Raw genomic sequence first — 27,402 nt, forward strand, 5'->3', positions numbered from 1 at the left:
CGCAAATACTTTTCAGATGTTGCTCTACCAGGTGGTGTATTCACATATCAAAAGCCTTGTGAAATAAGACATTGGAAAAGTTAGGATCACATTCCTGGCCTAGCCTCAATCACAAGAGCTGCTCTCTGTACCCTGCACACTTGTTGGGAGTGAGCGCTTGGCCGCTTGCGTGCCTTGTGCAGTGATGTTTATTTTCATGTGTCTTTCCATTTTTTTTATTTTCATTTTACATCCTGAATGGCAGGCCTAATTATTATTGTGTTTAGGTAATGTTCAATAATGCAACTGGAAGCCAATGTTCGGACTATGCATATTGCCTCTTGTTAACTAGGCTCAATATCATTTCTTGAATTCATATTTCTTTCTAAAAAACATCATATACCCCACGCATACCCTCAATAACAGAAATGTTATACATTGCATCACCACATCTGTCAAGTTCTCAAAAAATACAAAGAGATTACAAAAGCCATCACCTATCACATCAACACCATTCAAAAGGATTGGTTAAAATGATGAAGATGCTAGACAAACACTACTCTATGCCCTCTGGCAACTAGTGTTGCATTTTGCCTGCTCTGTACACTCCATTTCGAACAACAGTCGACAGAGCTGAATAAAGCATGATGTATACTCTGTCATATGGTGATGCTTGCCGAAAATAGCAGATCTACAAGTTCACAATGTGTTCCGACACATTGTGAGCTTGCTTCTTCTTTTTTTCCAACAGTCCTTAAGCCTCAAAAGTTTGATAGACATTTACATTTTAGCAAGAATCATGCAGCCCTAATAGGGAAGCTTGGGGTCAAGGAAGACAAAAAGAACTAAATGAAACGTTGTGAGCAGCATGTAGTATGCATGTAGTGACTCTGGGCCAAAGATGAAAGATGAACTGGCCCCATGAGGGCCCAGCTCCATCTGCTAGGCTAGCCAGTAAGTCCAGACTGTCCCAACGACACTCAATACTAGTGGGCGTGCTGTCAATTAAGGATATGATCAATTATAATAACACTCAGAGCAACAGCATGCAGATGCAGAGATGACGTGGACACATTATAAGCATTTTTTAACCGTGATTAGAAACACTGCTAGCAATGCTAAGCTAACTAGTGCCACAGTTATCTGTCTGTGCTAAATCCACTTCGATAGTATGTGCTTCAGTTAATCCACATTCAGTTATACAAGATCTACCACCACTATGTTGCACATTGTTGGCAGTATGGCAGCGTCTGCCACACCAACATTTGTACAGTAAAGCTTGATTTACAATATAGAGAAATGAGTTCTACTGTAAAATAGTCATTATGCTGATCCAAGACCCAAAACATTTCAGTTCCACTAGCCCATAGCACCTGTGGAGATCCAAGAAGATACAACTTCAAGAAACAAGTGTTCAACACACTGACACCCTAGTGCCAAGGGTAAATAAGTCATCATGTAGATGTGTGGTCCTCACCTTCATTGATCTTGGCCATGTCCACACTGGCGTTGTTGAGTTGCAGAGCGGTCTGAAGTGCAGGGAGGAGCTGTCGAAGCAGGGTAGGGTCCTGGAGAAGTGTAGGGGCGGGGGAGTGCAGGACTGGAGAGACGGGCACCGTGGAGGCTGAGGAGCCCGGAGTCCCCGACGATGGGTTCAGGCTGCCGGAGCCCGAGGATGACGAATGAGACTGGCTGGAGAGGGCTGCTGTGGGCTTCTCCACTTGGGCCGTCTCTGTGAAGTCAGCACAGACACACAGGTTAGTTCAACATTATTACAATTTCTTGGCTTTTTACCCCTTTTCACCCCCAATTTACTCTTTATACCAATTGATTCCTCCCCACACATTATTGTGTCGGCACTGCAGTTGTATCGTACCGGGGTTATGTGGTCGCCCCAAAAGAATCCCTCATAATATGGGATCGTGGTATAAAAAAGTTTGAGAACCCCTGGTATAGACGCTTGACAAAGTGTCACTGGCACTGTAGTCATTCCCAAAAGGAGTAAACATTTAACTTCACCCCCCGCGATCACTGAAAAGAACAGATCTACAAGTTAAGTTAACGCCTACCAACATGATGTGTTGTTAGCTTGTAGACCAGTTTTTGCCACGCGACACCGACTACAAAGTATAACACACTGATCGGCGTATGAGAGTTGATTGTCATTTTCAAACTCATTTGTCTGTCTAGTCTACTTTTATTCAATTAAGAGTAGCCAATAATGTTTTACCCCCTTTTTCTCCCGAATTTAGTCGCTGTTCAAATTAATTCCTCCCCACACTCATTTGTGTCGTCACTGCTGTTGCATCCTACTGACTCAGCTGCCAGTGAGGAGCCCTCACTGTGAGGACGTAGAGCCTTCGTCCTACTCCTCCCGCCCAACACTCCCTGCTGACAGGTGCCGCCCCAGCCCGTAGGAGTACATGCAATGACCAATATCACCCCACCCGCCCGGCTTCCCTCCCCAAACACGGGCCAATTGTGTTCACATAGACGCTCGACAAAGCCGGATGTACCAATGTCTACTCTGTGCTGTATGCACATTAGTGCTGTCAGTTTTCCTCTATAATCCCATTTGAATTTCAATGCTTTATCATTTTAGGAATTCAAATACTCCTCACTCCCTTTCCCCCAAAAAACTTCACTTGAAAGTTAAGTTTAATAAACTTTCATAACGACAAAAGTTTTCATGCAACATTGTTTACTCTGTCCGTCGCTACAACGTGGACTTGTGGCTATCAGCGCTTGGGACGGTGGCTGGAAAGCCCGTTCTCGTTAGGAAACATAGGCTACGGGCTTCGGTCAGAAAGGAGGCGATTGCTATGATAGCACAGTAACTAACATCCATCTAAAAGTAGCTACTAGTATACCCACGCATGTGAGAAAGTGGGTAAAGCACAGCCGCTTACAAAGCGAAGCAAACCAGCAGGAGTTTCTATATCACCTGCCATGTTGTGAAAATGATGTAGCCTGTCCTGAGAGGTTCCGACACGCAAAAGCTTAAAACCAGTGAAAATGAAGAGGCATTTCCACTCACCAAACATCCAAATTACACTGATAAACCAGTTTATGCAACGTACGGTTTTAAGAGGACAAACTGCAGGTCAACGTCGATAACCACTGGGTTACTCGACATGGTGCGTCTTTTCCTCTGACACGCTGTAAGAAGTTGTACCCTAATATTGTAACCAAATTATATTAATTACAACCCTCAACTAATACAGTTTGTTGCAGTGCGTCCTCTTATGTTGAATGAACTCGATTCGGATGTTTGGTGAATGTTAATACCTCTTCATTTTCACTGGTTTTAAGCTTTAGTGTGTCGGAACCTCCAAGCACAGTACGCAGTAACTAATTGTCAGAAGGCAGGTGAGGTGATAAACTTCTGCTAGTGTGTGTCACTTTGTAAGCAGCTGTGATTTACCCACTTTAAATTGCTCACTTGCGTGGGTGCGTAGTAGCTATTTTTAGATGGGTGTTACCGTAATATAGCGAGATCCATCCACAGTTCCGCATTAGCAGCCCTACCCATTGTACGTTTCCTTGCGAGAACGGGCTCGCCATCCACCAATGCTGTTGATAGCCACTGGTCCACTTTGTAGCGTTTCAAGTGAAGTTTATGGGGGAAAGGGAGGAGTCTTGCCTGCTGCGCTAAACCAGCGGTCCGTCTCAGTGCAGACACTCTTTTTGCTCTCTCTCCCTCTTAAAAAACCTGACCCGCGCATCACTAGCACAGTGTCACACATAGGCGCACGGCAGTGCAGTGTGTGCACAACACAGACACATTGGGTGGCACCAACGTTTATATTAACTTGCTAGTGTGCAGTACATGCACACTTTATGCAACTTTATGTTGATCATGCGTCACATGATAAAACCATTTGCTTTCACATCGGTAAGTCAAGAGGCGAGGCATCATTAGATTCATTACTCAGTGCATTTATGGAGGAAGAAATAAATAATCATATTCGAATTATATCCGACTCCCGAATTTCGTTCCAACAGCTCTACAGTACATGCAGTACTTGCACAAGTAATTGTAACGATATGTGTGCTTCTCAAATCAGTATACTTGGCCTCAGTGAAGTTCAAAGAAACATTCATGCAATATGGCAGGTCGAATCATTTTGGTCTTCATTTCTGGTCAACTGATTTGGCGTTTACAACGAACAGAATAATCAGAAATGAAATGTAGATGGGGCTTGACATTACTTTGCTCAATACCACTGTATTTGCCCTAATAGTTCCATTACTGAGGCGGCCTTTCATGAAGCTGCTTAAAAATTAGAATAATACAATTATTGACTACCATGTCCACCCTGCTGGACATCGTATACACTAGTGGAACACACTGTAACATGTTAGCTATAAGAAATAAAATAATAAGACACCACGTACAACTACTGTCTAAATGTTGTCAGGGGGGTAGATACATATTTTTTTGTCTTAAAGAAAACGAGAACTAAATCTAGGATCTGTTCAATTCAATTTCCAGCAATGATTTTCAGTTGCACAATGGCCCTTCTCTCCTCCTCAGAGGGTGAAGAGGAGACGTGCAGTGACAGACACGTCACACACAATCTGCAGCAAATGCACAGTGCCAGCTACTAGCCAGAGCCAACAAGTGGGGAGCAAGATGTTGCTGTCACCTTCATTCATTCCTCCTGTCTTGCCTGTGTGTGTGTGTGTTGTTACTCATGAGTAGTGTTGCATGATGTATTGCATTTTTAAGAGGTGCCGTTTGATACGTTTTTGTGATAGGTGGGGTCACCACTTTTGGTGCAACAGCGTCAACACAGCGGTTGGCATTACTGGTTTGGTTCAGTATTACATTTATTAAAACGTTTAGTTCCACTTAATAGATTTATGGGCACATGTACAACCAAAATGGTCGCACTCTGGAGCCCGGTGCTAGCTGGATGGCAAATTCACAGCACTTCTCTTGCACAACACAACACCAGGTTTCACCCAGACACCGTTTTAGTCTCAGTCTTTTGGTAAGCAGCTCTTTAGCATACATCAGCAACAGATCAGCTTAACAAGAGTCATCACAGACTAACCAGAGACCACAAGGCTTCAGATTTAACATGCTGAATCCCCATTCACAATTGTAACAAGGTCTGGCCTTAGCCAAACATCTAGAGAGCCAAACATCTACAGTAAAGACACAGACAAGGAGTATCTGATATTGTGTGTGGGCAGTCAAGAGCAGTCTCCCAACCATTGTCGTCTAGTATGTTACGGTACACTTACTAGCAGCAGTAAAGCCAGTGGCTGCCGACGCTTGCATGGCTTCCCTTCTGTAGTCCCGGTCTTTGGGAAAACTATTCACGATGGCGGCCTTAGTGGTCTCTTTCTGTCTGTGCTCTCTGTGGGATAAAAGAACATCAAATTAGGTAATCATTTCTGCCATGTGTTTGTAAATTAACGCCAACAATACAGATGCCATTCGGTTTACATCCATCAAGGCTTTGAGTAAAAGTAAATTGGTTACCGATCCAGCCAATCTTTGGGTTTCTCCCACTGGGAGACCTCTGTCCTGCAATTGTAATAGTACTTCTTCCCAGAAGAGCTGATGTGTTCTGACCAGTCATCTCCTGGCTCATGGGCCTGAGGAGAAAAGGAGCAAATATTTAGAAATGAACCACATGGACGTTAAAATTAAAGCAAAGACTTCTGCAAATTCTCCATAGGCGACACACACACATTTCTCTTAAAAAACGATTCAACAAAACAAAACCTGTTTGCACATACAAATATTCATTTGTTTTGTTTTTGTACAGAAAAAGCTAAAACATCTGTTCAGATTAATAGCAAAAACATGTTGAAATAAGATTAGCTATTTGGTCAAAATCATGCAGCCCTATAGTGGGGAAATGAGAGCAACTCGATGCAACAGTCAAGGTGAGTATGAAAAAGGGGGCTGCAGAGAAAAAAAATGCATGAGGTATTATTTCTGATGCAACAGTCTGCAATGTAAGACGTACAGACAATATCTGTGTCAGGGAAGCTAGCTATACATCTGCCCCTGATGCTTTGCCGTTATCATAGAAGCTTTCTGAGTGAAGGAATAGCCCTATCGACCGGTGTCTGGAATGGCTTTTCAAGGTTACCAAAATGTACGCCAGCTCAGTGATTACACTGGATGAAATATGACAAAGTTAAGGAGGCATCACTGAGAAATATGTTCGGTTTGAGGGAACATGCAGCAGGACTCAGCAGTGTATTTGTCAACAACACAGCAAAGAACATTTCAGTTTGACAAACAGTGCACACCAACATCAATAGATTGATAGTTTAATAATACATCCTTGTGATCAGTTTAATTGATAAGACCTTAATACGGCAGTTAATATACACCAGCTATATCTGTGTTCATATTCTTATGCTATGATAATATGATTCTTATGCTATGATAATAATGGACCTGATAACATGTGAAAAGCACTGTTAAGACCAATCCTAATTTTATATAATAGACCAATGCCCAAACTGTCATCGTATTGATGACGTACATGGGCATACGCAAATGAGTTCCATTGTGTATGTCACCACTTATATTGGAGCACCAGCAGAAACGTGACGTAATGATCGGCCAATCCGTGAAGACGATGGGTCAGGGTGGCCGATGCCTGCACCCCCCCCCCCCCCGGTCAAAAACAGAGACTCGTGGGTCCTCCACACACTATAGATTTAGGTTAACGTTAGGATTGGAGTTAAGGTTTAGGTTAACCATATGAACCCTAGCATCCCTATTCTGGATTTTTTTCAACATTCGTTGAAAATGGCAGGTCTACAAGCTCCCAAAATCCTGGTTAGTGTCAGCTTTTCTTAAACTTCCCTAACTACCCAGGGAGTTTGCAAATCATACATACATTGAGTGCATACAGTACACACACACACACACACACACACACACTCACCAGCCCCAAGCCCACAATGTCATTCATAGCTATGGAGCTGAATCTGATATTACATAAAACCAAGTCACACGAAACGCATATGAGAGTCGTACACTTACTGTGTTAGATGTCTTGCTGGGGTTAGAATGTGAGTTGGAGCTATGAAGGGAACTGTGGTTGTGAGAGTTTTCTTGTGGAGAAAAACTGGTCCCTGCAAGACAGCACAAATAAGGAAAAAAGCAAAACAGAGCTATTAGTTTCAGCGAACAGCATGAGCATCATATTCAAGGACATCACAGTAAAAAATAAAGATGTTTCATATTCTCAATTCCGCACTATACAGTCGAACGATCGTAAATGCTCCTATTCCACATTCAGACATTCATTTGCCACAAAATAGCCATCTGTGGTGTGTTTATAAACCGATACTCACAGGAAACTACACAGACAACAACAGTGATACTGATAATTAACCTAGAAAATGTGCCAAGATGTTGCACTTGGTAATGGGAAACCTGTCATTATAGTACTGACCACTTAGAACAATTTATGCAACCAAGATGAAAGTACATTTTGCATGATAAATTTGTCCACATTACAAACAACGTTGACATGTCAGGAAACCATCCATCTTGGGTACTACTTTTAAACTGTACTAATTAGGGGTGTAATACCTCTAATTAAAAATGAAATATTAATGTAAACTATACCATGTCTAAGAAAAGTACTGGTTAAAGAGCAGACAACATGACAAATATGTGCGCCACGTTTGGAGCGAATTGGACAACTGGTATGCTGAGAGAAGTGGCACCAACACGCAATTAAAATCCACCCTTTTCTATTGTAGTATAAGTTGGGCGATCCCAACTTCTCCACTACAATTAGCAACATTGACAACGCACTGAAAATTGCCGTTGCTATAACCAGTAGTATAAAAAGAACAGGTCAGAGTATCACTAGTCTCACATTGCCAAACAATTAGATCTCCGACTGGTATAGCAGCTATAGCAGCAGCAAGGAAGGCCGCTAACAATCCTACAAGTAACTGCTTTGAAAACAAATGATATCACAGTCCCAATATGAAAGTCCACATGCAGAACCAATGCAATCGCTTAGTTGTTTCCACCCAGTTTTAGAAACAAAGGCTAGGGGTTGCCAGTGTCTAGTTGACCAAAGTGTTGAAAGACTGGCTTGCCGAGTCTATAGCACAAGTCCAAATCTGGGATGCCTTCTTGATTGTCGTATTACCGGACCAGTCGGGCTTAAAACAGTCACTTATCAGCTGGCAAGATAGATGCTGGAATTGTTGCGATTGGAATCTCATCCAATAGTCACAGAACTGCATGAGTAGTACCATTTGACATCATTTTGATCTTTTATTTTATCTATAGCTAGAGCAGTAGAATCAATGGTAAGAGACCCCATTGGACAGGGACTGAATACCCTCTTGTGACAAGGCATTCTATGACAAAGCAAGCAGGATGAATGTAGCCACGATGCTAGGTTAAGAGTGGCAGAGAGGGACCTGACTACAGTACATGGTTATTCCTGCATATGGGATCAACAAGTCTGACAAGACGTGTTGATATTTGGTGAAAAAACAAATAAACCACACTAAAGAAGTGGACCAAAATATATTCAGTGAATGTCGAGTCATTTACAGTTTGTGAATAATTTCAAACATTTGGGGAGCTTTGGAAATAACAGAAAGCACTTGTCTGACAACAGTGAATGCAAAGGGTTTCAGCACACCCAAATATTAACAGCTAATTTGTTTTTATTCCGAATTTAGCAGCAATTAAACTGTCTGAATTTTCAGTTGGTGTCTGGTCTTATGTAAACTGTCAGCAAGTAATGATTTCCTTCTAGTTGTCTTCCAAACATAAATAGTCTATCAGTCATAACAATTTCGTTTTAAAGTTGCAAACTTCATAACATAATTGTCCTCCCTCTCGTTTGCTTTATCTAGCTCCCTCTTCTCCACACGCACACAAATTGAGATAACAGTTGTCCAAAGACTAATTGATCGACGCCTACACATTTTTTCACAAAATACAGCCTCAAAAGATTGGTTTGTTTAGACTAAGCCTATCATTTAGGATAATTGATTTAAAGCTGTTGTCACTGTAAGTGAGTTCAGGACTGACTCACGTCTCACTAAATAAAAGCTTTGTATTTTTCCATTGAAAATACTTGTCATTAATGTCAGAGGTTCGGGTGGTGAAAACAGCAGCGTGTTTATATGTTGGAGGAGAAACTGATAGAAGCACGGAGCGGTTTGAGGCAGAAAGGTGTGTGGATCTTTGTCACTCCCGTCACGCCCTGCCAGCTGTGTAACACAAAGCCCCCTGGGGCTTTTTGTGTTATCCTTTTAGCATAACCTTTGACTGTACTACCTGTACTGTTAACAATCTAGGTTAATAAAGTAGTCAATAAAAAAAACAAATCAGTCAATTCGGAAGCAGTTCAAACTGGCTGCACAACAATACTAAATCCATTCCATGTCTGTAACTTTTGTAGATAACGGCGAACCAGAATAACAGCACAACATTCTCGCCTTGAAGATTATTTGTAAAATGGGCTTAAAACTACTTCTATCTCTGGGCAATATCACCGACACCGTCCCTGCTCTTTACTCAGGACTAAATGATCATCAATCTATCAAAAGCCATGAAAATTACATTACCAAATTTGATGGAAGATGCTAGACTCAAGGGTAGCACTTGTTTCTTTTAAGTTGCTACATTTAGTCTACAAAAAAAAAGAAAAGACTTATAGACTATCGAAGGGATGAAATTACTACATTGAGCAGCCACTCAAATAGTAAATGCTCTTGCAGAGAATATGTGACTTGTGCTTGAATTCTGAGGCGTTTTTAAAAAAAAAGGTACATTCTGAAGTCTGTATCCTAATGTTATGTCTTGCTGTGACATTAGCTAGCGAGAGTCCAATTCCCAGTCATTTAACCTGACATGTCACCTCCTTCCATCACTGCAGCTTGTCTTACTAATATGACTGTAGGACAGTAAGAGTAAGTGACAGATATTGCTGCTCGTTATGATGGTTAGTGATGTGAAAATGTGAACGCCACCTTTCACCTGGTTTAACTTGGCAACTTACACCACTGGTGTAAGAGGCATAACTTGTCATATCTTAAGAGTTTCTGGCAAGTGCATGCCATGACTATATATATCTTCATCTTCACAGACACTTCCAGAATCAGCAACTGAAACAACTCTAAACCTGACACTGATGAGCGCTGCTGCTGTGCAGTTTTAACATTGTTTGTCTTGCCTCAAATGATCTGTACCTACACATCATATCCGCTCTGAGCAGGATACACACTGGTCAACAATTTAAAACCAGCATGCCGAAAATTGACACACTGTGCATGGCTCGAAACGAGATGAATGACAGGCTACCTCAAGCAATACATTCCACTTTGCATTTGGTCAAAAACCTATTCTCTCCAATTAATTACAATTGTACAACTAAAACTATTGCAAGACAACAAACTACCTTTCCACAGCAGTGTTTCAGAATTCAACGCATTTTATCCTACTGAACAATGCACCAAACTGATATATGGCGTATTAGATTTGACGAGAAATATTGGACTATTTTCATCTCATGTTCGTGTTATCTGACAATAATAATACCCTCTGCTTGGTTAAATTAATACATTCTAGCACTTGAAAACAATGGTGATATACATGCATACAGTACAACAAACCCAGATAAGACTAAATCAAACAGTGGATTCCCTCCACCGCTGACAGAAGGCATTCTATCCATATGAAGCTGTTCAGACATTAAATTATGTGTAGACCTTGTACAATTGTTGCAGCCAAAACCAAACTATTTCAGAGAAAAGCATTCACTATTACTAGTTTTTTTTCAGATAGGCAAGCAGACTTAGGCCAGATCGATGCATCCATGTCATTGGGTGATTCAATAAAATCACATGTTACGTTTCTTTTCCATTATTTCTACACCTTACTTTTTTCTACATCTGAAATGCAAATAAAAGCAAGGATAAATATTATCGCTTGCAGACAATGAATAATCGTAGAGCATTTGATTCAGCTCAAGTTAAAGTAAAATCTGTTTAGCGAACAGTTTAAACAATCAGTAGTCCCTTTTAGTGTTCCATTCTAAACACAGACTCTCAGTGATCAGTAGGTTATCTCACCTCCTTCCCTGTCCCTGGCCCGGTGTGTGTGGACAGCCTTCGCTCTACTGTGGCCTGTGGTGTCAATGTGTTTGTTTTCGGGGCTGTCAGACCGCCTGAGCACTTTGCAGGGTGGAGTGGCATCCGAGGAGTCTCGCGTCTTCTCATGGCGGTGGTCCCCTCCTGGATGGCTCTTGGATGAGTATTTGAGAGTCTGTAAAAACACATATCAATGATGCTGAATTACACATTTGAACTACCTATACAATATTGTTCTGATCAAGACAATGTGATGGGTGTCGAGTGTAACTATACAACTGCTGTGTCAAAGTTGTCTTACACATCAATGCTCAATTTTAACTATCGATTTGGAGTAGTGATCCTTGTGTATAGCATTACATGCGTTTGTGTAAACCTGATTATAGCCTAGCAGCTGTCAAATATACATACTGCAACATAGGTGTACATTATTGTTAGTCATTATTACTGATCATCAGATGTGGGGCAAGTCAATGCTGCTCCTTATTACACATGATCCGTACTGTTTGTCATTAAATGTTTCGATGAATTGAATACACAGGACCCTAATGGAAACAAGCCATAGTGCTATCTTGGGTTTAATCCTTTTAGCATCCTTTTGAATTGAACTGTACTTTGTGCTTTTTTTTGTTGCAGACTGTTAATAAAGTATTCAATCAAGCAAACGTCAAGTTGTTGTTTTCGCTCATCTTAGCCATATATCTACCCAAGTATTTTAGGTCAGCAAATCAATTCCAGTTATTAGAATTGCGGATTTGTAGTGTTGCAATAGCAAGTCTCGTGTGCATAGTAGTTCACCCCCAAAAATACTTATTTTCTATCAATTACACATCCCATGAAGCCTTGAATTCATGGAGACATTTTTGTTTTTGTTGTCACATTCCTAAACCAATAATTTATTCCTAAACCAATAATTTGATGACCGTGTCATCATCGGTCAGTAGGAGAATCAATAGAAAATAAGTCATTTTAGGGGTGAACTACTCCTTTTAGGGAGGTTTTGAGTATATAAACACAATGCTGTTACATTGCGGACAGGCCTTATCAGACTGGCTAACCCAGTAGGCTACCATTAGCCAAGAGGAGCTCTGATAAAAGTCAATCCTAATAAGAAACGTCGGATTCGACGCTTAAAGTTGATTTCTCAGCGTATTTCTTAACCACACGTTTCTGAAACTTAACATTTGGCAGAGTTTGGTGGTCAAATTCCAACGCCAACAACACCTACTTTTGGTGTTATTTTGCGCACTGGATGGGGCCTGTTGTGCTCTGTGGAAGCCCGAGCCTACCGGAGTGTCCATTTTAATCTGTGTTGCCAGGTTTCGTGAGAGGAAAAAGCAACGAGGTCTACGAAAACAAGCCCAAAAGAAGCGAATATGGGCCGGATACATGATAGGTGGCACTAGGGACATCTGGGCACTTCGATGTAAAATTGTCTATTTTGTCCAAAATGTGAAAACAAAAAAAAAGGTCTTACGTAATGTTAATTAAACATGGTGTGAACATGCACGGTACATCATTATAAGACTTATATTGTCCCAAAATGACTATATATATATATACACAGGTTTTGTAGCAATTGTAGAAATATTAGACCTTGATTGTCTAATGTTTAAGCATGATCTAATCATGTATACTTTGGACTATTTTTCAAATATTACATTCTTAACGTTTTGGACAAAATAGCCAATATCGAGGTGCCCAAATGTGTCTACTGCCCACCTATCCTGTTACCCTGGCACAAAACATTTTCAGATAGGGGGGGTTAGGGACAAATGCATATTCATTTGGGGGTCCATGAGTCATGACATGCAAATATGTGAGAACCACTGGTTTAAAATTTTAAAAAAATAGGAAGCAAGCCCAAATAAGCAACTAAACTTAAAAAACAAGCCCCCCCCAAAAAAAATCGCAACCCATGTTTACAAGCAACTTTACAGAAAAATAAGCCCCAAGTCGCTTATAATAAGCGGACATGGCAACGCTGCATTCTAATCTTATTTTGTCGCTAGCATCGCTAGCAAGAAGCTAAGCTAACAAGTACCTGATAGGGCTGAGAGTCTCTTCGGTCACACCTGGGGAGAAACAAACAGAAAACAGGAAAAACAGCAGGTGAATGAGAAATGTTTCCACTGAATGTCAACGTCTGCAAAAACAGCCCAAAGTGGCCGCAACAAGCTGAATGGTGCAAGTTTTCTAACAGCCACTTATTTTGGTTTAGAATAAAAAATGGCGGCCCTGGCTGTCAGAGCGCAGCTAGAGAGAGAGAGAAGAGGAGAAGGAAAGGAGGACAAAATGTAGAGTAAATAAAAAGGGATATAAAAGAGGTGTTTACCCATCGCCGAGTCTCGGTTGTTTCCTTGCATACATTACCATCAATGCCGTGTTAGTGTGTTTGGAGTGGGGGGTGTGAAAGACTAGACACTTCTCTGGTTTGATGCAGCAGCAGCGACCTCAGACCGTCACTTATTTCAGCCTAGCTGCTGTGGTGGCTTGTTTCTGTTGCTTTGAGCTACAGTGGAAAAGAGCGCCATCTAGCTGTGGGTTGCAGTGGTGGAAAAGGTACTCAAATGTTGTACTTAAGTAAAAGTATCAATACTAGTAATACTCTGTTACAAAATGTACCTGAGTGAAAGTGCAAAAGTATTGGTATCAAAATACAAACGTAGAAAGTACTCAGTATGCAGAATGTCCCATTACAAGTTTTCAAATGTATACAAATCTTTTGAAAATAGCAGATCTACAAAAGCTCACAATCGGAAAGCTCACACAAGCTGCTTGTGGATCGGCTTGTAGATCAGCTATTTTCAAATGGCTGAAATGTATATAGGGCTGTAGTGGTCAATGTAATGTAATAATGTATAATAATGTAGTAACTAAAGTTTTCAAATAATTGTAGTGGAGTAAAAGTACAATATTTGCCTCTGAGATGTAGCGGAGTAAAAGTAAAAGTATTGGAAATTGAAAATACTTAAGGAAAGTACAAATACCTCAGAATTGTACTTAAGTACAGTACTTGAGTACATGTACTTAGTTACTTTCCACCACTGGTCGTGTTCAGTTCATAGTGGTTTGAGTGGTTTTGAGTGAGACGGGTATTGGTCTGTGATACATGGAGAAAGAGCGCCATCTAGTTGTGGGTTTGTGTCTGTGCTTTCACTTCATAGTGTGGTTTGAGCTGCGCTACAGTGGAAAAGAGCGCCATCTAGCTGTAGGTTCTTTTAAATGCGTCCCCACTCGGCCCAACTAATCAGTGTTCATTCTGACAGGCAGCAATAGTCATAGTCTTTTGAATACATTTTCATTTAGTTTTAGTGATCTGAAAAGTTTTTGTTTTAGTCTTGTGATCACAAGAAAAGAGGAAATTACATACCTGGCTTGCATTTTAGAGGCAAATCTTTCCAGTGAAAAAATGGCAACAAAAGTAATCAAAAAAGTCAACCAAAGAACAGGATTTTTGTACAGGATCTCCTCTCTGGTCAGTAAGAATACATTGAGGACCCATCCAATGTCACTTCGACTATGCATGCACCTCATGGTACCATAGATGGCACCACAAAGGCCTTAAAACAAGGCTCCAGACATCCCAAAATAAACTGGTCAGGCTACTGCTTGGCCTTACATCTACAACTCATTTAAACCCTGCTCACTTTGCTAGGGTGGGATGGCTCAGGGTAGAGGACAGCAACTTGCAATGGGCCTGGTCTACAAGATACACTACACCACAAAGACACCCATGTACCTGTCGAACTACTTCAAAAACGGCAATGAATGTCAACACCAGGAGCTCCACAAATCACGTTCAACCCAGATTTGGCTATAACAAGGGATTAAATCCGTTCTACTGCTATGCCACAAAAATGTGGAATGCCCTACCAACAGTTATAAAAACATGTGAATCCTTACTCTTCTTCAAAACCGCTCTAAAGGAGCACTTACAGGTGGCTGCAATTCGGAACTGGCCCCTGTAAAAAGTCAAAGCCTACCCCCCCCCCCCCCCCCTCTGGGCTGAGCCTTCCGGTTACCGCTAAGATAACACAAAGAAAAAACAGAATTGAAACTTTTAAAACCATTTTAAATATAAAAACCAAAAAAAAAGTATTTAATACTCACAAATACTGTGAATCTAAATTACATATCTATCACTAACTTTGAATATAACTGCATGTGTGTTATATTCATTACTGATCTGGCTTTCAAATTGTTTTTGACTGATGGGCAGCACTAACTTTTTTTAATCAAAAAAGGTTGTCCAATCTATATGGTAGAGTATGTTAATATAATATAACTTATAAAATTGGTGTGGTTGTATTTTGTCTCCCTGCTCTTCTATTGAGACATTTATATTGTGTCAAAGGTCATGTCTCACCTAGACATAGTGGATTTCACGCACATTTTGACCTGATGGTCAAGATTCAATTTATCCCCTGAGCAAGCAGACAGGCTCAATTAGCTCAATGGTAAAATTGTCAGCACTTGCGCAGGAAACCAGGTTAAATTCCGGGGTAGAAGAGGAAAGTTACATAGTGCAGCTTTAATTCTAGTAAATTAAGGGGCAGCCAGGAATTGAACGCAACTTAGCCAGACTATTGGCAAGCACACTAACAACTCAGCTAAATAGTGTAACCTATCCACAAGTTTCCTAGGGCATTGTGGGCATCACTTCCTGTCGATTTGATCAGGTTTCAGTGATCAAATCGACAGGAAGTGATGCCCACAATGCCCTAAGAAACTTGTGGATAGTCAAGGACTAAAGAGCCTTGGTCATTAGGTTTCCCTTTCAGGAAGTGTGGGCCCCCATTCACCAAACAAGACATGGTCTAATAACGGCATGGCTTCCATGTGGATCTCAGACTACATGTGACCAGTCTATGATATCTTACAATTTACAATTTAGGCATTTAGCAGACACTCTTTATCCAGAGGGACTTAAAGTAAGCAAGGTAAACACATACATCAAATGCATAGAGACAGTGTAGTGCCTCAGTAATCTAGGATGGATCATAGGTAAACCCAATAACCTAGCATCAGTCTAAACAGTATAATATCACAAAATAAATAATCTGTACATTGAAATGATAGAAACCAGGTCAACAAATGAACCTGGCATCTGTCTAAATAACCATCCATCTAAATTACATTTTAACCTTTGCATAAGACTGCATGGTCGTCAAGGCTAGATAAAGTGCTACGGGCTAAGGTGGAGTCTGAAGAAGTGAGTTTCCAGATTACATAATGACACATCTTTCCATGACGTATTATTACCCCAGATTTGGGTACGGTTTCAGGCTTTGTGTGACATCTCGTAACTGAGGATAGTTGTGGGATGATTCTGAGCACATCATCAAAGAGATACTATGAAGTAAAGTGGGTGCATGTGACTTTTCAATGTGTCTCATTAAACTATTAACAGAGTCGAAGATAACATAGTTGACACTTACCACCATTTTGTTGCCTTAACTCCATGTGCAAACCTCAAACTAAATGTCAGAATTATTATGGATTTTCATCATTTATTTTAAATGCAAGAAATATCACAATAGAATTGACAAATAATTAATCTACTGGTGCATCCTAATTTTTTTGGCCAGGAATAACATTTTTGCCAGGAGGAGAAGGTGTCTTACTCTAACATGACCTGCAGGGGGCAGTAATTAATGCATTTCCGAACTGTGATTGTGAAAGCCCAGAACTCACCTGTCAGGAACTCAGTTGTCATAACATCAGTGGTGTGTAAACTAAAGTAACTAAATACATTTACTCAAGTACTGTACTTAAGTACCATTTTGAGGTACTTTTACTTTACTGGAGTATTTCCAATTTGCAATACTTTTACTTCTACTCCACTACATCTCAGAGGCAAATATTGTACTTTTACTCCACTACAATTATTTGAAAACTTTAGTTAGGTTACTAGTTCATTTATAGATTTGAATTATTATTACTAAACATACATTAACCATTTCAGCCCATTAAAACTTTAGCTATTTGAAATAAATAGCCAATCTACATGCTCACAGGTGTCTCACTCTAAGATGACCTGCAGGGGGCGGTATTGAATGCATTTTCCGAACTGTGACTGTGAAAGCCAGAAGAACACACCTGTCAGGAACTCAGTTGTCATAACAAATACTGATACATTACATATTTCATTTGTGCAGTGGTGGAAAAAGTAAAACATTAAAAAAGGATCAATACTGCAATATAGAAACACTCTGTTACAAGTAAAAGTCCGGAATTCAAAATGTAGCTACCTATAAATAGGACTATGCACTTTAAAAAAAACACATTTAGGTTTTTTTTTAAGTTAGGGGTGTACAATGGTTGGTCCACAATATTACTTTTCTTTAAGTGAACTTCCATTACTGTGATGACCACTGTGACCACACCGCCCACTTCACACTGGGTGTGATTTTTACTTTACTGGAGTATTTCCAATTGTCAGTATTTTACTTCTACTCCACTACACCTCCAAGGCAAATGTGGTAGGCCTACTTTTACTCCACTACAATTATTTGATTGAAAACTTTAGTTACTACTAGTTACTTTGATTTTGATTATTATTATTACAAAACATACAGTAACCACTTCAGCCCTATATAAATTTCGGCCATTTGAAAATCGTAGCTTTAAGTATATTTTGATACCAATACTTTTGTAGCCTATTTTTACTCAAGTCCATTTTGAATTACTGTCCGGTAATTCCATGTACTGTAAGTAACATTTTTCCCACCACTGAGGCTACGTTATTGTCCAAATAAAATTATGCAGGAGCCGGCATTGTCTTTACTTGTTTGGGAGAAGAAGGCGGGGCTACCGGGTGATTGATAAGCTCAAGCAACGAATAAAAGAAATACAGAACTCAACCGTAGTCCGTAGCAATGTCTTCAAAGAATGGGAACCAATGAGAGAAGAGATCTAGGAACTACGCGTGTACATCACGGCACATCATCCAGGGTTGCCATGTCCGCGTATTATAAGCGACGTTGGGCTTGCTTTTCCTGTAAAGTTGCTTGTAAACATTGGAGGTTGCGCTTTTTTGGGGCTTGCCGCTTGTTTCTAAAGTGTAGGTGCTTATTTGGCCTTGCTTCCAAAAATAATAATTATTTTAACCAGTGGTTCCCAAACATTTTCATGCAAGGACCCCCAAATTAAGATGTATTTGTCTGCAGACCCCCCCCCCCCCATCTGAAAATGTTTTATGCCAGGGACCCCCATACAAGATTTGTGTTTGGAAATGTTTCAAAAAATATTCCGGGTTTTTCTCATTTTCTTCAATATTTTATTGAAAATAGCAAATCTACAAGCTCGCAAAGTGATGCGATGCGAGGCGTCGTGAGCTTTCCCATAGAGATTTCCGAAAATATTTATATTAATTATTTAAGCCTGGAACCGAGACTGATAAAACACTTGATTCTGTGATTTGTTTTTTGTTGAATATTTAGTATGTTACATACTATATTTAATATTTATGTGTTATGGTCATGACTCGTGATTCACCAGGAGTCTGGATGGCTTGGTTCCAGGCTTAAAATAATTTATATAAATATTTTCGGAAATCTTTATGGGAAAAATGAATGGGCTTTCTATCTGTGGAACCAGAAAATGGCCCCAGCCAGCCCTGCTATGCCCCGCTTCTTTTTGGGCTATGTTTTCATAGACCTGGCTGCAGTGCTTATTTCTATCACACAATCTGGCAACAACGTGTGACACTGACAAGGCGTATCGTTTAGAGTAAAATGGGTCGCTGACGGAGAGATCGCTGCTCCTCAAATCACGGCGTTGAAATAGTTTAATGAATTGACGTACAGTGTATACAATACGTCCATACGTCTCGTTTCCCCGAGGGATATTTAAAGCAACATTCTTCCGACAAGTATTAAGAGGCTTGTTTCTTTCTTTCTTCACCGACCCGCCAAGCCACAGTGAGTATCAATGATACACCGCATCTCCCAACTTATATTCACGCTGTTGTGTTGTTGTTACTGTGAGGCTACTACACACGTTTTGCTACACACTTGTGTGCAGAGGTCCTGGTGCAGCAAATAACGCAAAATAATCACAAAAAAACTGAAATAAACATCTAATAATAAACAATAGACAAATCTACATTCATTTTGTGTTTATTGGATCAAGATTTTGACTTTTACTTTCGTAGCTATAAAAATGTCAAAATCGATAAAATACATCTGTGATAGTCTTGAACACACACACACACACACACACACACACACACACACACACACACACACACACACACACACACACACACACACACACACACACACACACACACACACAGGGAGTAAAACGGGTACGGCATCCATCCCTCGCACCTCAACAACCAATGTGAGTTAATTTACACACTGTTGGACAAGCACTGGTCCTGATGAAGCAATAGAACAGTGGTTCTCAAACTTTTTCATGTGAAGGACCCCCAAATTGACACTTACTAGCCCGTGGGTGGACCCCCATTTGAAAAGATACGCCAGGGACCCCCATAAGAGAAGATTTTTACGGCTCTAGCAGTGATTCTCAATCATTGTAATTTAAGGACCCCCCCAGTTTGACATGCATTAGGCTACGGACCCCCATTTAATGGCTTTTCTATCTCTGGGAGCCCAATAATTCATATTGTAAAATCAATGTTAATTTAACTCTGAGAGTGTACAAATGGAACCAAATGGACCATTTGTTGCCAATCTATCATTTAGCTGGGGACCCCCTGGAACGCCCTCAAGGACCCCTAGGGGTCCCCGGACCACACTTTGAGAACCAGTGAGTTAATTTACACACTGTTGGACAAGCACTGGTCCTGAAGCAATAGAATACAGAGCTCTTGTAATGTGCACGCCAGTGACGCCACGCACGGCAAAGTCAAGTGTGTGTGTGGTGACACGGAGCTTGTCACTGGCTGACAGCGCCAAGCCACACAAGTCACAGTGGGACACACACAGTGGTGGAAAAAGTAACATTTTTTTTTACTTAAGTAAAAGTAAATGTATAAGTAAATATCCGGTATTCAAACTGTACTTGAGTAAAAGTACAAAAGTGTTTGCATCAAAATATACTTCAAGTACTAAAATAAGTACTCGTTAGGCAGAATGTCCCATTTCATACTGTACGTTTTCAGAATGTATAGAAATCTTTCGAAAATAGCAGATCTTCAAACTCACCAAGCGTTGCATCGTGATGCATTTTGAGCTTGTAGATCGGCTATTTTCAAATGGCCAAAATGTATAGGCCTATTAGAGCTGAAGTGGTTAATGTATGTTTTGTAATAATATAAAATCTACTAAGTAACTAGTAAAGTTACTTAGTTACTATATAATTATAGTGGAGTAAATGTACTATATTTGCCTCTGAGATGTAGTGGAGTAGAAGTAAAAGTACTGAAAATTGGAAATACTTCAGTAAAGTAAAAAATACCTAAAAATGTTACTTAAGTACAGTACTTGAGTAATTGTACTTAGTTACTTTACACCACTGGGAGTCACAGTGGAACAGTCTGTATTTGGAGGGCAGTTTCAATAGAGCTTAACCACTTTCAAGTTTCAACTGGACATGGGTTACAACTGTACTGTGACCACTTTTCCTGTATACACCAAATCTCTTCGTCAAAAATAGCCGATCTACAAGCTCACAGTGCATCCCAATGCAAGGCATTGTGAGCTTGCAGATCGGCTATTTCTGGCTAATGTCCCCCCCCCAGTATAGGGACACTGCCTGGGGGTCAAGTGGTTAAAATGTTTTCTCACACTTGCACTTACTACTTTATTACCACATAATGTGGTACATCATGTGTAACGCACTTAAGGTTGTGTATATTGACAATGACAATAAGTTGGTTTATGCACAGTTTCTCCCCTACTTATCAGATAGTCAAGGGTCAAGAAAATGCAAACATAATTATTTCCAGTTGGCATTCCCATATTTGATAACGTATAATTCACATTACACACACCCACTCCACCACTTACCCATTTGAATTGGAAGTTGAACTTGATACTACAGTCATGTGCTGTTACTGAAAAATAGTTTTGTGTTTTTCTTTTTTCCATGCGTGATTTGTTTACCTTGAAACAAATGGTGATTGCAGCTGTCCTTGGACTTTCTGGAGCAGATGTTAATAATATCCCTGATGTTAAGGGACAGGGGTTCTTGCTGTCCTGGTTTTATTTTTCCACAAGGCACTGACATGCTAGTGGGGTTTCAGAGTTGCATCCTTCAGTACAGTTGCAGGTCAGATCAGTCGGCCAATGGCGATGAAGAATTAAACTCACTCTCAGCCAAAATTGTCATAATGCCCAGTCTATGAGTTCGAATGTGTTGGCTAATATTGTTGGAGCTTATTAGCTGTTCTTCTGACGTCTGAGTCTCTTTGGACTGCTCCACAGTATGCCTGCTCCGGCTGTGAGAAACTGACCGAGGATGACCTTCTTAAACGACTATTTGAATGCCCAAAACCAGAGTCTCTGGAGAGGAGACACAATGCCAGTGTTTACTCTGACAAAACCTTGATGGGTTTTTCCTCAGCAGTTTTGGCTAGCTCTTTCTACTCTCACCGGGAGTAGCCTCGTTCTTCTTTTACATCTTGACAAGAGGAGGTGGGAGGCCTTTGTCCTGCATTCCAATGAGCAGCCATTCTCTTGGGGTGATTCTGATTGTAGGTGAATTAGTCCACTTAATTACTTTGGCTTGCATTCACGTTTAGCAGTGGATTTAAGTGCAGGTGTGTTATTATCATGGCTGTTATTGTAAAGTGTCTTGTGTCAAAGACTATTCCATGCTCAATACAAATAGTCTGAAATTTAACTTTTTTTGTGGTCTCTTCAGTGAGTGGAACGCAAAGAGGAACTTCAGTTACATATTGACTTGGTCTGTAATATTCACACGCTTGGCAGCTGCGGGGCTAGCAGGTGTGTGTCAGGGGGATGTTTGGCCACGTTCTTCTATGCACGTTTGTATATGCAGTGCACAAGTGCACTAGTATGGAAGTGGAGGCAGCCAAGGTTAGGGTGGGGTCAGACGAGGCTCGGTTTTGGAGGGACACTGCCCTGTGTGGTTGTCTGAACAGGTGGCTACGAGCTTGCAGCCGCGCATAGCTCACATTCCCAGGGTTTTGTTCCTAGAGCAGAGGGTCACCCAGTCGGGGGAGGGAGGTCTGGGAACTTGTGTGCAAGGCTCAACTCCCAGACTTTAATCTTAGCAACCTGCTGATTGAGACAAAACACTTCCTGTCATGATATGACATCTCACTGGACCACTCCTCCCTTCTAAGCCCCGAATGGTCTTATTGAAGAAGGGCACTTTAGACTTTTAGCCTGCCTTGACAGGAAGGTAATCATAAGATGCCCTCGCCTGTGGCTTTGGTTGATGCGCTTGCCCTCTCGGATAAGCTTGGGCAACAAAAAAAAGCCAAGTGATAATTTGTTTATAGTGAAGGATTAACCATGCGCACATTGACAGTGTGTGCTGGGCTGAGTGCTTTTTGTTTTATAGATAGATCCTGCACACAGAGCTACGCTGGATTTTAGACTTATTTATTCATCTATGGTGGCTTTTTGTTAGGTCAATTAAAGAACACCAGTTAGTTAATTCCATATAGACAAAGACTCATCACCTGCTATGTGATGTTATTCCAAGACGCATGTGCAACTCAAAACTCATCCCAGTTATTGTTGCATTGGGCATATGGCTTATGTATGGGATATAATTAACTAGGTGTTTAGGGAACAGAACTAAATGAAAAATACATCAGAAATACATTACACACATAGGACCATTACCATGCCAACTTTTTATTGTTGTTTTTAGGACATGGGCTATAATGGCATATGGTTTGTAGGTCTATAAAGTTGTTTATGCCCAGTCTAGGGGTGTCACAACATGAAAAGGGTCCCATCTTCCCACATCCCAAGCAGACACAAAGACAATTGATCAGAAAGTGGATTTATATTAATACATTATATCAAAGAAGATTGAAAGAATAGAGCTTGCAGGGTGGACCCACACCAGCATAACAAACAAAACGGAGCACAGTATACTGTATGTGGGAACTGGGATGAATCCAGTGCAGCCTTGAAATACCAAAGAAACCAAAACACATCACCCTCCTCAACTCCCTACCTAACATAAACATGAGAAAAAGAGATTTAGCTAAACTTGGAATCCACCCCTAGCTCAAAAAGAAGTAAACAAATATATTTGATAGACTAATCAAACACAGCTTGAAAGTGTCAATTGAATCACAAAATGAATAAACACAGAGTAGAAGAATTACACAGAGTAATCCACGTTCAAACAAGCAGTGGCAAGTGGTAACCTTCATTTTCTTGATGGAAACATTTTGGAGATGGTTTGTAATGTGTGTGTTTCTTTCTATCTATATCTAATGCCCTTCTCTCTTGAGCAATAGCTTGTAAATGTTGCCTCCCCTTTGTGGGGAAGAGTTTATGGAGTTTAGCACTGCCAAAACGAACTCCTTTAATGGCCAGGCCAGGTTGTGATAATGATAAGGCCTGGCTCACCCCTTTCTGAACACCTTGGTCTTGGACGTGACTGTGAATCAGAGGCTGATTTCTCCTTCTGCTTTTACCTCTGTGTGCAGACAATATGCCAGCTAAGGCCTCGGCAAACCCGGATGCACTCCGTGGGAGTTGTTATGCACTCACTGACTCTAGTATTCAAATGTATAAAGTTACTGAAGCAGTTCAAACACGTGAGAAGAGGTCATCAGAAGGTCCTGGCGTTCAGCACTGAGCAATGTTTCAACATCATTAGCTCATGAGCTCTCTCTTCGCCTCTTGACTGTTGTGTTTCTGCAACCCTCCACACATCTGGTGCTGTGCTGAGAACACTGTCCTGCTGACATATTTAGTTGAACTTATTTAACTATTCAGCCCCCAGCTAAACTTAGTAATTCTGAATATCACAGCACTGTCACAGTTGCCCCTTTCAGTACACGCTAAGGCAAGTTCACTGAGATATATAATGGCACATTTTGTCTACAACCTCTTCTAGTGTGGATATTGAGGAAGAACTTTTACTCAAAGATCATCTTTTGAGTGAATACACCGGCTTACTGTTATCATGTCAAATTGATCAACATGAACAGAGAGTTTGAGACGCCCATCCGACCATAAATCCATTCAGGCTCTATTACTCCATGGCATCACTAATCTCCATTGTGAGCCTGCGACCGACTTGGTGTGCTTATTGCCAATGTGCTGATCATGGAGGGAGAGATTAAGGTTGTGCACTTGTGTTGCTCTGGGAGGTTTGGAGTCGATGAGAGTCCTCATGGCTAAACAGCCCCTTTCTCCCCCTGGTGTTTGTTGGGTTACTGCCAGTCCCTGGAAGCTGTGATACCAGTTCTGGAATGAGCCCACACAGCACAAGTCAGCCATAAGACACCAGAGGTGGCTTCATTAGATTGCAGCCAGTGCACATAAAATGCTTTGCTCACCCCGCAGGCATGCTGCTCTCGCTCACTACGACCTGAGTGACTCCTGACTTCTGGGCAAACAGTGGCGTTATTAAAGCAATGGTCATGGGAAAGTATAGCAGGCTGTAAAGCCCCCAGGGAGAAGGTTAATCTATACACAGTGTTATGGTATAAGAACTAGACCTACGTATAGGGTTTAAGTGAGGTGGTTTGGTTCAGTCCTTACTCCTTAATGAGACGAGGGCTACTACTGAAAAAAGAGGAGTTCAGCTTCAGTCGTGATCTTAGTATAGGGAGTTGTGTTACTCTCCATTTTGTGTCAATCTTTTTGACAGGATTAATCAGTTCTGTCAACCAAGTAAATATAACTTTTGATTGTCAGAATGACACTTCAGAACCCCTTTGATAAGGAACTTGAATAGAGTTGTTTATTTTGCAGCTAAAATGGAATTGTAGCTTTTAACAGACATGCTTTTATTAGCTTGTAGGCAATTTGTCAGTGTAGTCTGTGTAGGCTACTAGTATTACATAGTTAGTGATGCAGAAGGCACACCTGATGGACGTCAAGCTTATTTGTCACACGCTGTTTTATTTATGAGGGTTTCCATGCCTAGCATTACAACGACTACTATTCCCCTTATGGCTACTACCCTGTGAATAATTCAACTCACGGTACTAGGGAACAGAAATAGGACTAACTGTAAACCTGTTTATGTGGCTGCGTCTGACAAATCACAGTAACCAAAGAGGTTTCATCGAACCCCAGTGCACTTTACTGTACTGTACAATATTTAATTAATTTTAAAACAAATTGCATCACGCTGTTTATGGACCATGGGTTGACATACTATGTCTCAGCATTGGCATGCTTTCTCTTAATTTCCTTTTACACAATTCACAATTACACAACCATGTGCTGTATATGTTTATTTGCTGAAATCAGACCAACAATGAGTAGGGGCAAGGAGAGAGAAAGACATGTTATGAAATTGCACTTGAAGTACACACACACTGAATTGTACTTTCACTTTCAATATCAATATTTAATGCCGCACATCACTTATTAAAATATAGGCTAGCTATCACAAATATAATACTGTGCAGCACTTCCCTTGTAAAAAATTAATACAATCAGTGTCAAGCAAGCCAGTCTAGTTAGTTCATGTTGGGCTTTAAAACATGGCATGAGCTATGACATTGATTGATTTTACTGCCCTTTGCCACTTGACTTGGCCTCTTCAAGTCTGTGTTGTCAGCACAAACCCACTCTGTTTATTGTTAGCAGATCAGCCATACAAGCCTTTTACATTGCTGCCTGTCAGTAGTAGTGTGTATCAAGTGCTTTATTAACGGCCACAAGGCTGCCGTCTTCATTTAGCCTGTGTTGATATTCTGTGTGCCCTCCCCTGAATGCTTGTTTACCGAAACGCCCCTGTGACTGTCTTCAATGGCTGCAGTGATACACGTTTAGAAGGCATTTGTAGAATCGGCCTCAGGTCTTAATGGGTTAAGTGAGTCCTGTCCATCGTCATTGGAGTGTGCGGTCTCTTCCTGAGAGAAGTAGTGAGTTTTATTTTGTCTTCATGTACATTATCTTGCCAACAGCACCTCAATTATTTTTTAAAGGTCTTTACATGGTAGCAAACAAGGGCACATGAGAAGGTGGTGTTGTGGAATGGAATGGAACGGAACTAGGCCTCGTCTTGAACTATCTGTGTGTGGTTGACCAGTCAGCTCTCTGATTCCATCATTTGCCTTTTGTCTGCCGGCAATGGTTCGTGCTTCCATCGCCTGACCCCTTTTGACTAGTCCTTGGTTGTGGTAAAATACATGTGTGCAGCAAGTGTAGCGGAGCCCAGTGATATTTACCTTTTTAGATTTTTTATCTCTGTAAAGCTTGTGTCATTCAACTTCTTTTTAGATGTGGTTTGGTTATCATATTGGAGGCCCTGTCTGTTCGGATCAGCTGGGCTCGCCGAACTGAAAAAAATAAAAAAATAAAAACGGTGGACAGACGACATACTGCTACCGAACACTTGTGGATCTTTCTGTTGAAGGAAAATAAGGAAGTTATTTACTTTTCCCTTTAGAGGTGTTCCAACATTCGGGACTTGGTGTAGTAAAACACGCGTCACTTCCCCAAAAATATGCTTTCAGGTCACCTACTGTACACAACTGGCTTCAAACATCGGCCATGAAAATACAATCCCATACCGATTGTGCTTTTTGAAGACCATACAGATTATCTTCCACAGGCCGCCATGTGTCTTACCAGTAAGTTGCCATCAATGTTGTACAGCTGGATATTAAACAGACAGCATTTTCCTTCCAGTGATACATAAACAATGCAAAAAAAAAAGGTCCACCATAATTTGAGGCCAGAGCATTGCCAGAGATGTAATTTGGCATTCACCCTGATGCATCCTCAAATCCAAACAACCACAATCATTCTCTTCTAAGCAACATGTGTTGCTCACATATCAAAGAACAGACTTCTCTACCACGTTAGCTCTTAGCTTGCCACTAATTGCTGAGTAACCGTGTAGCAAGACCTTCTTTAGTGCAGTCTTTTGGCTCTGGTGCAATTAAAGTGTGATATTTATAGGGCCATGGTTTTTTTTAGAGGATTGATATTGTGTGTGTGTGTGTGTGTGTGTGTGTGTGTGTGTGTGTGTGTGTGTGTGTGTGTGTGTGTGTGTGTGTGTGTGTGTGTGTGTGTGTGTGTGTGTGTGTGTGTGTGTGTGTGTGTGTGTGTGTGTGTGTGTGTGTGTGTGGTGTGCTGGGGACTCTTATCATGCAGTTATTTGATCACTTGAATTTAAATATAATTTTGATAGCTATTATTCTTAAGGGTGTGGCTTACA

At 40.8% G+C, this 27,402-nt stretch overlaps 2 protein-coding genes across 3 annotated transcripts in view; one reads left to right on the forward strand and one right to left on the reverse strand.

Moving 5' to 3' along the window:
• Positions 1 to 13,567, reverse strand: part of waca (WW domain containing adaptor with coiled-coil a) — a 29,554-nt gene extending 15,987 nt beyond the window's left edge. For both annotated transcript variants that reach the window (XM_080417372.1, XM_080417371.1), the window contains exons 1-7: positions 13,427 to 13,567; positions 13,136 to 13,166; positions 11,074 to 11,266; positions 7,001 to 7,092; positions 5,474 to 5,589; positions 5,233 to 5,348; positions 1,457 to 1,711 (exon numbers count right to left, since the gene is read on the reverse strand). In XM_080417372.1, the coding sequence (XP_080273498.1) occupies positions 1,457 to 1,711; positions 5,233 to 5,348; positions 5,474 to 5,589; positions 7,001 to 7,092; positions 11,074 to 11,266; positions 13,136 to 13,166; positions 13,427 to 13,467 (844 nt within the window). In that variant the 5' untranslated portion in view covers positions 13,468 to 13,567. The remainder of the gene's footprint in view (positions 1 to 1,456; positions 1,712 to 5,232; positions 5,349 to 5,473; positions 5,590 to 7,000; positions 7,093 to 11,073; positions 11,267 to 13,135; positions 13,167 to 13,426) is intronic.
• Positions 13,568 to 18,838: 5,271 nt separating this feature from the next.
• Positions 18,839 to 27,402, forward strand: part of mpp7a (MAGUK p55 scaffold protein 7a) — a 160,535-nt gene continuing 151,971 nt past the window's right edge. The window contains exon 1 of the mRNA XM_080417489.1: positions 18,839 to 19,016. The gene's annotated coding sequence lies outside the window, so the exon portion shown is untranslated. The remainder of the gene's footprint in view (positions 19,017 to 27,402) is intronic.

Source organism: Gymnoscopelus braueri (genome assembly GCF_963280865.1).
Source record: "Gymnoscopelus braueri genome assembly, chromosome: 21".
In the NCBI taxonomy this organism is placed as follows: domain Eukaryota; kingdom Metazoa; phylum Chordata; class Actinopteri; order Myctophiformes; family Myctophidae; genus Gymnoscopelus; species Gymnoscopelus braueri.